The sequence below is a fragment of the Bufo gargarizans genome, chromosome 1 (assembly GCF_014858855.1).
Source record: "Bufo gargarizans isolate SCDJY-AF-19 chromosome 1, ASM1485885v1, whole genome shotgun sequence".
In the NCBI taxonomy this organism is placed as follows: domain Eukaryota; kingdom Metazoa; phylum Chordata; class Amphibia; order Anura; family Bufonidae; genus Bufo; species Bufo gargarizans.
The window spans coordinates 249,494,432-249,508,084 of NC_058080.1; the positions used below are offsets into that span (position 1 = coordinate 249,494,432).

General features: G+C 43.1%; 1 protein-coding gene across 1 annotated transcript in view; it reads left to right on the forward strand.

Annotated features, from left to right (window-relative positions):
• Positions 1–2,739: 2,739 nt before the first annotated feature.
• The window catches only part of MEIOSIN (meiosis initiator), a 40,536-nt gene continuing 29,622 nt past the window's right edge, over positions 2,740–13,653 (forward strand). The window contains exon 1 of the mRNA XM_044277595.1: positions 2,740–2,836. Coding sequence (XP_044133530.1) covers positions 2,740–2,836 — 97 coding nt within the window. The remainder of the gene's footprint in view (positions 2,837–13,653) is intronic.

Below are 13,653 nucleotides of genomic sequence, written 5' to 3' on the forward strand. Positions count from 1 at the left end.
TTTGGTGTGGGAGGGAAACACCACACCAAGCATAGGAGGGTAGGGAGACAGGGAATCAGGCCTGGGAACTAAGGAAGGACGATGGACACCTCCTAGTGAAAACCCTAACCAAAATCCTGACTGACTACCAGTATGAACAGATCTCAGAGGTAGGCGAGTTCATACGTAGGAATTTCTAGAGTCCTATCTAGTCTGATAGGCCCCTGGTACTAATGGCAGGGACGAGACTACCTGTTCCTCCAAAAGGTTAGGACGACCAGGAGTCTCCTTCAGGCCTAATACAAACAATAGGGAAATGCAACACACAGAACCTAAACAAAATGCAAAAGGGAATGGAAAGACTTAACTTTGAAGGAGCAATGGAAGCACCAGGAACTCCGCCAAGATCCAACCACAATCTATCCAAAGGTCCAAACTGAAGCCATAAACCGCACAGCATTGTGGGAGAAGCAACTATAGAGAAGGTTAAATGACCCTAATAGCCACAGCTGGGGAAAGAAGGTGCGGCAAGCACCAGAAACAAATCTACAATCTTAAACAAACAGTGGGGCAAAAAGTATTTAGTCAGCCACCAATTGTGCAAGTTCTCCCACTTAAAAAGATGAGAGAGGCCTGTAATTGTCATCATAGGTATACCTCAACTACGAGAGACAGAATGAGAAATACTTTTTTGCCCCACTGTATATATTAAAAATAGCTTCACCATGCATGGCTTGTGTATAAAAACAATTTAAACCCTGTCATTGAATGACGGTCCCTGGTTCCTAGCTGTTGCGGAGCTCACACAGCTGCTTTTAATCTTCATATGGCGGTCTTATACAGGGAGGAACAGAAGTATTGGAACACCCTGCGATTTTGTAAGTTCTCCTGCTTAGAAATCATTCACATTGTAGGTGCGTTCCCATCTGAGAGACAGAATAAAAAAGTATTCAGGAAATCACATTGTATGATTTTTAAACAATGTCTTTGTCTTGCTGCTGAAGAGAAGTATCTGAACACCTGAGAAACCGCAGGAATTCTGGCTCTCAAAGTGTCACAACCAGACATCTGAGAAGCTCTGACAGATGCCTTTCAGAACCTCCTCCTTGAGCTTTCTTTGTTTTGGTTTTCAGTTCCTCATCTCGTTAGCCTCTCTCAGCTGTCTTGTAGTTGGACTGATTGCATCCCTTTAAATTCCTCCCCATAATGCATTAGTGTGCGGTTTATACAACTTCCTGGAGTGTGTGTGCATGCTGATCCTATTTCCCAGTCTTCTACAAGTTAAGTGTTGTACATTCATTTGTTATTTTATGTTTGCTGGATCCCAGGTGACCCTGACTCCCTCCGTGTCTAGTGTAGGGAGCCAGTGGTCGTGTCCCCTCACTATTGTAGGGTGTTCAGGTGTTATATAGTCGAGGTACGAGGATATGCGATCATCCACCATTGGGGTGTTCGCATAGGCTGAGCAGTCAGGGAGAGTGCCAGGTCTTATGCAGGGGTCTCCCTTTTGTTCCTTAGTTTTGGATCCAGTGAGTCATATATTCATCTTGCATTGTCTTGTTTCCTGTACACATTCCGTGACACAAAGACCTGTTACTGTGTGTGAGGGACACCGCACCTCGCTGCCACCAGACGTCAAATACGTAGAGCCAGTGGCATACGGTATGGTCACTGGTTACCAAGGCGTGACGTTACGCCGTCCCTGAGAAGCAGGTAAGATCAGCTTGGTACAGTGTTCTCAGACTCCTCCTGTCCACACGGGCACAGAGAGGCAACAAGCTGAGAGAGCCTAGTCACTGCCCCAGTGGAACGGCGCTTCCTCAGCCCGGGAAATCTGCCACCAGCTTCTCATTCGATAGTGTACAACCAGGGTTAAGCAGAACAAAAGTCAGTTTACCAGATGGATGAGTTCTTAGCTGTAGTCACATGGAGGGCAGTGATGTCAGCAGTTTGCAGGTCCCTCTAAACACATGGCACGATGTGACCCTCCTTCAGAGAAAAAGACACGCCCACTTCCTGGCACAAGCCTTTTGACCTGTAGCTGGCCCCTCCCCTCCTGGCCTCTAGGAGGAGTCCACCTTCCCTCTTCTGGGGCTGGCAGCAAATGAGCCACAAAACTGATTAGGGCTCATGCTTCCAGACCAGAATGTCGCAGGGAGGTGGTTCTGGGACCGATGGATCTGCCTGGGTTCCGGCTACCAGTATATTCCAAGCATGGTGTCGTTATTTGGTTTCTGTGGAGAGATATGTATATCTCCCTTCCCTGGCATCCCACCATCAAACTATGACCACGGGCCTGTTTATCGTGGCCACAGGGACACAAATATGTACCTGGTTTATGTCTGTGATGGACGGGCGATTCATAATTCCTTATGAATCGACGGTTTTATGATGTCTGATAATTAGATTGAACTGGGGAATGGCCTAGACCCCCTGCAGGGAAGTTTTCCTGCAGGATCTCTGCTGTCTGATTGGAGGTGAGAAAAGGTACTAAGTGGCCTGCTTGGCCAGGACCTCCTGTGGAGTTCTCTGAGCTCTGCTATCTGGCTGCAGTTTGAAGCAGGACCCTCCTGTGAAGTTTGATTTCCTCTGCCCACTCCTGGAGAATATGGCAGGAATGAAAAAATAATCCAAAATCCTCACACTCTGCCTTTAAAAAGTCCACCTCTGCTCCACTCATTAATCTAACTTGGCAGCACCTGTCTGAGCTCTGTAAAGACCCCTGTCCACCCCACAGTCAGTCAGACGCCAACTACTACCATGGGCAAGACCAAAGAGCGGTCAGACGACACCAGAGACCAAACTGTGGACCTCCACAAGGCTGGAAAGGTCTACGGGGCAATTGGCAAGCAGCTTGGTGAAAATAGATCAACTGCTGGAGCAATTGTTAGAAAATGGAAGAGGCCGAAGACGACTGTCAGTCTCCTCGGACTGGGGCTCCATGCAAGATCTCACCTCGTGGGGGTATCACTGATGATAAGAAAGGTGAGGAATCAGACCAGAACTACAAGGGAGGAGCTGGTCAATGACATGAGGAGAGCGGGGACCACAGGTCAGAGGTCACTGTCAGTAGAACACTACGCCGTCATGGTTTCAGATCATGCATTGCACGGTATTTTTAGAAAGAGGCACGGATTACTCCTTATATTGAGTTCACCTCTTCTTCTAAAATCTGGACCGGACTCAATTGTCTCGACATGTTAAAAAGCTGGACCGGGCCATCATTCACATTGACTTGTTACCATTTTCTTCTATCTGCACTCTATAGCGGTGCACTCGCATTCATACGTTGCGATTTCGTTTATGTGCTATAATTTCCCATTATACCCTCCTGTTGGAGACCTATAAAAGTCACCACACACACATTGCGATTTTCCTATGGGGGAGGGGGATGTAGTGTGTTTTTTTTTTTTTTGTTTTTTTTTTATATATCTTTTTATTTCAATCTCATAGGAACATTTATACATAAAACACATCAACTTTAACAGTAGAAAATATCCAAATTAACAATTAACATTACAAAATCACAAAGGATTTTTTTTACTCCCTTATTAATCCCGTTTATTAAATACCCACCCACCACCCTAGAGGAAGAGAGAGAGAGGGGAGAAAAAAAAATAAAAAATTTTCTCTAACACATGCCCAGCCAATTTTTCCATAATTCCTCAAGGTTTTGTGATTTTTTACTATGGCCCTCCATCACCCGCTCTTCTCCACTGCGCCACTGTCGGGGGATCTTCTTTTACCCATTGCCTAAGTATGAGAAGTCTAGCTTGAAATAATACTTTACTAAGGACTAATCTTATCTTTTTATTTAACTTTAAATGTTCGGTTGCCCCTAAAATACAAGTCACTGGATCTTCGGATATTTGAACCTTCAAAATTGAGAATACGGTCTCTGCTATTTCTGTCCAATATCTGAACAATCTGGGGCATCTCCAGAAACAGTGTGTTAAGTCTGCTCTATCTCCCCGACATTTTGGGCACTTATCTGAGGTACACGCGCCCATTCTATTCAACATCCACGGAGATCTGTGTAATCTATACACTATGAAAAACGGTGAGATCTTGTGTGAGCCCCTATCCGAGACCCCAGCATAAGTACTCAGGGCATCTTTCCATTTCTCTTCCGTAGAAAAGGGTAATTCACTCTCCCACTTTTTCCCGGCGAGCATTATGGTCCATTTACTCTTTGCCCCCATCAAAATCTTGTATCTCCTTGCAGTTGTTCCTCCTCTTTCCCCTCCATTAGTAGATTTGGACAGCTTGTCTGATTTTTCCTTTCTATACTTATCCAACTGCTTCCCCATCCGCAGCGCGTTCCTGAGCTGGAAGTATTTGTACATATCCTTTTGGGGGATCCCGAACTCCCTCACCAGTGTATTGAAGTCCTTCAACTTATCCCCCTCAAATATCTGGTCGAGATATTTTATCCCCTTTTTGTCCCAGTCTATATAGGTCCTAATCATTTGTAGTTACTTTTTTTCAAATAGGTGTATAGTGCAAAAAACCTTTAATCTCCAATCTTTTTTTCATTTCCACCCATATATAGTCCAGTGAGTTTAATATTCTATTACTTGTAGTATTTTTCCCCAATCTACCTGACTCCAACACCTCTAGGTAGTTCCACTCCTCTTTCCACCCCAATCTATTTACTTCCCGCTTACCCACTATAACATTTAGACTACCTTTTATGTGACCATATTGTGTTATTAAATAATAAAAACCAGTTCGGACGGCTAGTCCTCCCTCTCGCACTGGGAGCTGAAGCACTTCTTTCTTTATCCGCGGTGTAGCACCTTTCCAAATAAAGTCCCCCATTAGGCTGTCGAGCAACTTAAAAATATTCTGCGGTAATCTCAATGGGGCATTTTGTAGAACAGAGTATTTTTGGAAGAAAACCCATTTTTATTAAGTTTACCCGTCCATATATTGATATTGGTGATCTTTTCCAGATATGTACCCTACTTCTGAGTTCTTTTATTAGACGGAGTACATTAAATTTTTCATAATCTTCTTCTACATTTCCAGAAATTTGTATCCCTAAGTACTTGAAACTCTCCTGCTCCTCAAGGACATGAACCCTTGCATCGCCCTGTGGCTGTCCCTCTCCTAGTAACAACATGTGTGATTTCCCCCAATTAATATTTAAACCAGAAAAAACCCATCAATTATTTCTATTACTCTGTTAAACTGATCCCCAGTATTGTGCAAAAACAATAAAATATCGTCCGCATACATTAATAATCTTTCTTCTCCACCCGCGTATGGAAACCCTTTAATCTCACTATCATCTCTTATACTTGCCAGTGGTTCTATTGCAATAGCGAATAGTAATGGGGAGAGAGGGCATCCCTGCCTGGTGCCCCGGTGGAGGGCAAGGGCAGGGACAGGCTCCCATCCACCATCACTCTAGCCCTTGGATTGGAATATATGAGCTGAATCCATCCTATAAATCCCTCCCCTATACCGATCCTTTTTAGTACTGCCCATAGGTACTCCCATCCAATACAATCAAATGCCTTTTGGGCATCTAGTGAAAGTACCGCTTTCTCCCCCGCTTCTAATCTGTTGGCTTCAATATTAAGAAATAGCCTTCCTATATTTGAGTAGATCGTCCTACCAGGTATAAAGCCGGTCTGATCTTCGTTTATTACTACTTTAATAACCTTCGACAGCCTATCAGCCAGGACCTTTGCCAAAATTTTCACATCCGTGTTTAAAAGAGATATTGGCCTATATGACCCGGGATCTAATTTTTCTTTCCCCTTTTTTGGAATTAATGTGATAATTGCCTCTTTCATGGAGTCCGGTAGATCGCCTAGTCTTTGGGCCTCATTCAGTGTTATTTCTAACTCTTGTACTAACACCTGAGAAAAGGTTTAGTATATTTTTAAAGGGGAGCCCATCGCCACCTGGTGCTTTTTCTGGTTTTACCTTCCCCAGAACCTCATTTATTTCCGCCACCGTTATTTCTTTTTCTAAATATTCTTTTTGGGCCTGGGATATCTCTCTGAAAGTGATCTGGTCTAGATATAAATCTAAATCTTGTTTTGAATATTGTACCCGGGATTTATATAATTCCAGGAAATATTCCTTTAACACTTTTTTAGTGTCTTCCAGTGTTCTAGTTATTTCACCCGTTCTATCCCTAATCGCACCAATCCAGGATTTCCCTCTTTGATTTCTTACTATATTTGCTAAGATTTGACCCACCTTTTCACCCTCGGAGGCTGACCGCATCCCCTGGAAGAGTAGTTCTTTCCAACTTCTTTCTAAATGATGTATTTTGGACTTTCCCAGTTCCTCCTCCCAGGCTTTCTTATTACAATCAGGCTATCCTAGCTTTTTGTAGTTTGTTTTCCAGTACATTGCCACTTTCTCTAGTATTTTTTGTCCAATGGATCACCTTTTTAAACAACAAACCCCTCAGGTATGCCTTAGCGATGTCCCAAACAATTAATCTACTTGCAGAGTCCTCCTTTTCCTTAAAAAAAGATTTAAGTTCTTCAGCTATACTCTCTTTATCTAAAATCAGAGATAACCAACGAGGGTTAAACTTAGAGGATGGCAGAGTATTCTTTTTATCCAGTGCGGTGTGATCTGATAGGGCCATGGGTACATACTTTATCCTAATCTTGTTTTGGGACATTACGTTTTTATTCCCCAAGACCATATCTATTCCAGACCAGGTTTGATGTGTTTTAGAATAGCAGGAATACATGGCTTCATCCGGGTTCTGGAAACGCCAAACATCAACCCAATTAAATTCCTGGGCTACTTAAAAAAAAATCTCCATTTTGTGCTCTTCCTCCTCTGCTAGACGTTCTATCCCTGAGTGGATCCATTACCGCGTTATAATCTCCTATCGCAATCATTACACACTCCTGTCTGTTCAACATAAATCTGTGCAATTGATACAGAACATCTGGCTTATATGGCGGTGGAATATATATATTAGCAATTACAGTTTTAATCCCTTCAATGTTACAGTGTAAAAAGAGGTACCTGCCATAGTCATCGGCCTCACAAACAACACACTCGAAATTAATCTTATTGTGTACCAATATTGACACTCCTCTAGAATAAGTAGTATATACAGAGTGATACCCCTCCGCGATCCATCTCTTCTCCAACCAGTGATTCCTTATCCAAGTGGGTCTCTTGGAGGCAAATGATGGCTGGCAAGAACCTCTTCAACCACTCCAGGATGGCAAATCTCTTAACTCTCTCGCGCAGACCTCTAACATTCAATGCAACAACCCTGACCATCTAGCAGAGAGGGAGGGGCAAACAAATCCAAAAAAGAGAAAAAAACACATCCCCTCTCCCTCTTCCCATGAATACCCCCCCCCCCCCCTAAATAGTCTCCCCCTCTGCTATACAGCAGTCGGGGCGACTCCATAACCTAGCACAGTGATGGTGAACCTTTTAGAGACCGAGTGCCCAAACTGCAACCAAATACCCACTTATTTATTGCAAAGTGCCAACACGGCAATTTAACCTGAATACCAATATAGTATATCTTCCATGTACTTTATCATGTAGCTATAATGGCTTAATAGCCTACATTCAGTGCGCCGCTTGTGCTCTTCATAGTGCGTCCTGTGCTGATGAATGGCAGGAAAAGTCTAAAGCATATTGGTACGCCATAGACTTTTTCCAAGGCGCGGGTGCCCACAGAGAGGGCTCTGAGTGCCGCCTCTGGCACCCGTGCCATAGGTTCGCCATCACTGACCTAGCATATCAGCTCCTTTCCCCTCTACCACCCCCAGCCTCAAAGGCCCTTCCCATCCGCCCGCTCGCTAACCTCCTCCGGTGCCTGAGAGAACACACTCTTTCCTTTATAGTCCACCCTTAATTTTGCTGGAAATAGTAAGCTGTCCTTTATACCTGCGTCCCAGTTATATAATCTCTTCTACGAGCATTAGTATTTGCTGAATAGTCCGGGCATGTAGTTAATGTGGCGCATCTCTAGTCGCTTATTGCGATTTCTTCCCATATTCCGACTATATAGTGCATATTAAGCATTTTGTAAACACTTTCATGTATATGGGTTTGTGGGGAAACGTAAAGTAAGAAAAATACTAAAGTATAGAGGTAGATGGAAGTTGTAGGAAATGATAAATCTACGAAAAATGACAAAATAAAAATATAAGGATTGAAAATAAAGCTCACTTGATTGGAGACTTCTGGTATTTGAGAGGGTGTTGGTGCGGTGGGGGACGCTGTATAATCGCGCGCCGACGTGTCATGCATGCCTACCACTACATCATTCATAGGAACCCGAAAATCTCTGATTCTGAATTGAGTCCCACAGGTGCTAGTGATCCAAATTCGTAGATCATCCTGGATTTATATCCAGACATCTTAGATATGAAATCGGTTTGAATGGCCGCATATTTCAGACCTGCGGGATGACTGGTTAGATGTCGCTTAGAATGATGGGAAACTGTGTGTTTTTCGTATCCTTTTCTAATGTTGTTGATGTGTTTCCTAATCCTGAGTTTCCTCCCTGTGCGACCCATGTACTGTTTCGTACACGGACACTGTAAAATATAATTTACCGCTTCACGACTGTATGTCAGTGTTTCCCCAATCTTCTACTTAAAGGTGTTTTGTATTTGATGTTACTTTTACAGTTTTTCTATTGACCTTTGTGACCCTACAATTATTACATACTCTGCACCTGGTTCATCCATGGTGCGGTTATTGTCTCCTCATGTCTGTCTCTCCAAATCAAAATAACGTAGTCGATGTACCGTCGCCGGAGCACCAGGCTCGACCCCAGCTTAGGTGTAATTCCCAGGCGGCCATAAACTGGTTGGCATAGCTGGGGGCGAATCTGGTGCCCATGGCAGTTCCGGTCATCTGTAAATAATAATTAGATAAAATAAAAATAATTGTGTGTGAATACATACATAATCCAGTACAAATTGTAGTTGTTCCATCTTTAACCAGCTCAGGACCGCAGCACGCAGGATTGTGTCTTTGCGGCGGCCCTGTTATTCCTCCTGGACGCGCCGGCGCGTCATCTCGCGAGACGCGAGATTTCCTGTGAACGCGCGCACAGGAAGTGCAGGTAAACTAGCTGACCTACTGCCTGACAGCGGCGATCGTTCGCTGGCAGGCTGTAGATGCGTTTTTTTTTTTTTAACCCCTAAAAGGTATATTAGACGCTGTTTTGATAACATCGTCTAATATACCTGCTACCTGGTCCTCTGGTGTCCCTTTTGCTTGGATCGACCACCAGAGGACACAGGCAGCTCTGTAAAGTACCACAAAACACCCGTCGCTTATTAACCCCCTGATCACCCCATATAGACTCCCTGATCACCCCCTTGTCATTGATCACCCCCCTGGAAGGCTCCATTCAGATGTCCGTATGTGTTTTGCGGATCTGCAGTGTCCGTGTTTTGCAGATCCGCAAAACACATACGGACGTCTGAATGGAGCCTTACGGGGGTGATCATTGATCACCCCCCTGTAAGGCTCCATTCAGAAATTTTTTTGGGCACAAGTTAGCGGAAATTGATTTTTTTATTTTTTTTTGTTTTTTCTTACAAAGTCTCATATTCCACTAACTTGTGTCAAAAAATAAAATCTCACATGAACTCACCAGACCCCTCACGGAATCCAAATGCGTAACATTTTTTAGATATTCAGGTGATGTATACAGTACATGTGATGGGTGTGTATATATAATGTATAGGGCCCCGGTGATGTATACAGTACATGTGATGGGTGTGTATATATAATGTATAGGGCCCTGGTGATGTATACAGTACATGTGATGGGTGTGTATATATAATGTATAGGGCCCCGGTGATGTATACAGTACATGTGATGGGTGTGTATATATAATGTATAGGGCCCTGGTGATGTATACAGTACATGTGATGGGTGTGTATATATAATGTATAGGGCCCCGGTGATGTATACAGTACATGTGATGGGTGTGTATATATAATGTATATGGCCCCGGTGATGTATACAGTACATGTGATGGGTGTGTATATATAATGTATAGGGCCCTGGTGATGTATACAGTCCATGTGATGGGTGTGTATATATATAATGTATAGGGCCCCGGTGATGTGCACAGTACATGTGATGGGTGTGTATATATAATGTATAGGCCCCGGTGATGTATACAGTACATGTGATGGGTGTGTATATATAATGTATAGGGCCCCGGTGATGTGTACAGTACATGTGATGGGTGTGTATATATAATGTATAGGCCCCGGTGATGTATACAGTCCATGTGATGGGTGTGTATATATATAATGTATAGGGCCCCGGTGATGTATACAGTACATGTGATGGGTGTGTATATATAATGTATAGGCCCCGGTGATGTATACAGTACATGTGATGGGTGTGTATATATAATGTATAGGGCCCCGGTGATGTGTACAGTACATGTGATGGTGTGTATATATAATGTATAGGGCCCCGGTGATGTGTACAGTACATGTGATGGGTGTGTATATATAATGTATAGGGCCCCGGTGATGTATACAGTACATGTGATGGGTGTGTATATATAATGTATAGGGCCCCGGTGATGTGTACAGTCCATGTGATGGGTGTGTATATATAATGTATAGGGCCCCGGTGATGTGTACAGTACATGTGATAGGTGTGTATATATAATGTATAGGGCCCCGGTGATGTATACAGTCCATGTGATGGGTGTGTATATATAATGTATAGGGCCCCGGTGATGTATACAGTACATGTGATGGGTGTGTATATATAATGTATAGGGCCCTGGTGATGTATACAGTCCATGTGATGGGTGTGTATATATAATGTATAGGGCCCAGGTGATGTATACAGTCCATGTGATGGGTGTGTATATATAATGTATAGGGCCCCGGTGATGTATACAGTACATGTGATGGGTGTGTATATATAATGTATAGGGCCCTGGTGATGTATACAGTCCATGTGATGGGTGTGTATATATAATGTATAGGGCCCAGGTGATGTATACAGTACATGTGATGGGTGTGTATATATAATGTATAGGGCCCTGGTGATGTATACAGTACATGTGATGGGTGTGTATATATAATGTATAGGGCACCGGGTGATGTATACAGTACATGTGATGGGTGTGTATATATAATGTATAGGGCCCAGGTGATGTATACAGTCCATGTGATGGGTGTGTATATATAATGTATAGGGCCCTGGTGATGTATACAGTCCATGTGATGGGTGTGTATATATAATGTATAGGGCCCAGGTGATGTATACAGTCCATGTGATGGGTGTGTATATATAATGTATAGGGCCCCGGTGATGTATACAGTACATGTGATGGGTGTGTATATATAATGTATAGGGTCCAGGTGATGTATACAGTACATGTGATGGGTGTGTATATATAATGTATAGGGCCCGGTGATGTATACAGTACATGTGATGGGTGTATATATAATGTATATGGCCCACGGTGATGTATACAGTACATGTGATGGGTGTGTATATATAATGTATAGGGCCCATGGTGATGTATACAGTCCATGTGATGGGTGTGTATATATAAGGTATAGGGCCCCGGTGATGTGTACCAGTCCATGTGATGGGTGTGTATATATAATGTATAGGGCCCCTGGTGATGTATACAGTACAGTGATGGGTGTGTATATATAATGTATAGGGCCCAGGTGATGTATACAGTCCATGTGATGGGTGTGTATATATAATGTATAGGGCCCAGGTGATGTGCTACAGTACATGTGAGGGTGTGTATATATAATGATAGGGCCCAGGTGATGTATACAGTACATGTGATGGGTGTGTATATATAATGTATAGGGCCCGGTGATGTATACAGTACATGTGATGGGTGTGTATATATACTGTATAGGGCCCTGGTGATGTCTACAGTCCATGTGATGGGTGTGTATATAATGTATAGGCCCAGGTGATGTATACAGTCCATGTGATGGGTGTGTATATATAATGTATAGGGCCCCGGTGATGTATACAGTACATGTGATGGGTGTGTATATATAATGTATAGGGCCCTGGTGATGTATACAGTCCATGTGATGGGTGTGTATATATAATGTATAGGGCCCAGGTGATGTATACAGTACATGTAATGGGTGTGTATATATAATGTATAGGGCCCTGGTGATGTATACAGTACATGTGATGGGTGTGTATATATAATGTATAGGGCCCCGGTGATGTATACAGTACATGTGATGGGTGTGTATATATAATGTATAGGGCCCCGGTGATGTATACAGTCCATGTGATGGGTGTGTATATATAATGTATAGGGCCCCGGTGATGTATACAGTACATGTGATGGGTGTGTATATATAATGTATAGGGCCCAGGTGATGTATACAGTCCATGTGATGGGTGTGTATATATAATGTATAGGGCCCAGGTGATGTTATACAGTCCATGTGATGGGTGTGTATAATAATGTATAGGGCCCCGATGATGTATACAGTACATGTGATGGGTGTGTATATATAATGTATAGGGCCCTGGTGATGTATACAGTCCATGTGATGGGTGTGTATATATAATGTATACGGGCCCAGGTGATGTATACAGTACATGTGATGGGTGTGTATATATAATGTATAGGGCCCTGGTGATGTATACAGTACATGTGATGGGTGTGTATATATAATGTATCGGGCCCCGGTGATGTGTACAGTACATGTGTGGGTGTGTATATATAATGTATAGGGCCCTGGTGATGTATACAGTCCATGTGATGGGTGTGTATATATAATGTATAGGGCCCTGGTATGTATACAGTACATGTGATGGGTGTGTATATAATGTATAGGGCCCCGGTGATGTATACAGTACAGTGATGGGTGTGGTAATATAAGTATAGGGCCCGGTGATGTATTACTTAGGGCCCGGTTGTGTAACAGTCCATGTGATGGGTGTGTATATAATGTATAGGGCCCGGTGATGTATACAGTACATGTGATGGGTGTGTATATAATGTATAGGGCCCCGGTGATGTGTATACAGTACATGTGATGGGTGTGTATATAATGTATAGGGCCCCGGTGATGTACAGTACATGTGATGGGTGTGTATATAATGTATAGGGCCCCGGTGATGTATACAGTACATGTGATGGGTGTGTATATAATGTATAGGGCCCGGTGATGTATACAGTACATGTGATGGGGTGTATATAATGTATAGGGCCCGGTGATGTATACAGTACATGTGATGGGTGTGTATATAATGTATAGGGCCCGGTGATGTACAGTACATGTGATGGGGTGTATATATAATGTATAGGGCCCAGGTGATGTATACAGTACATGTGATGGGTGTGTATATATAATGTATAGGGCCCGGTGATGTACAGTACATGTGATGGGTGTGTTATATAATGTATAGGGCCCAGGTGATGTATACAGTACATGTGATGGGTGTGTATATATAATGTATAGGGCCCTGGTGATGTATACAGTACATGTGATGGGTGTGTATATATAATGTATAGGGCCCGGTGATGTGTACAGTACATGTGATGGGTGGTATATATAATGTATAGGGCCCTGTGATGTGTACAGTACATGGGATGGGTGAGTATATAATGTATAGGGCCCCGGTGAGTGTACAGTACATGTGATGGGTGTGTATATATAATGTATAGGGCCCGGT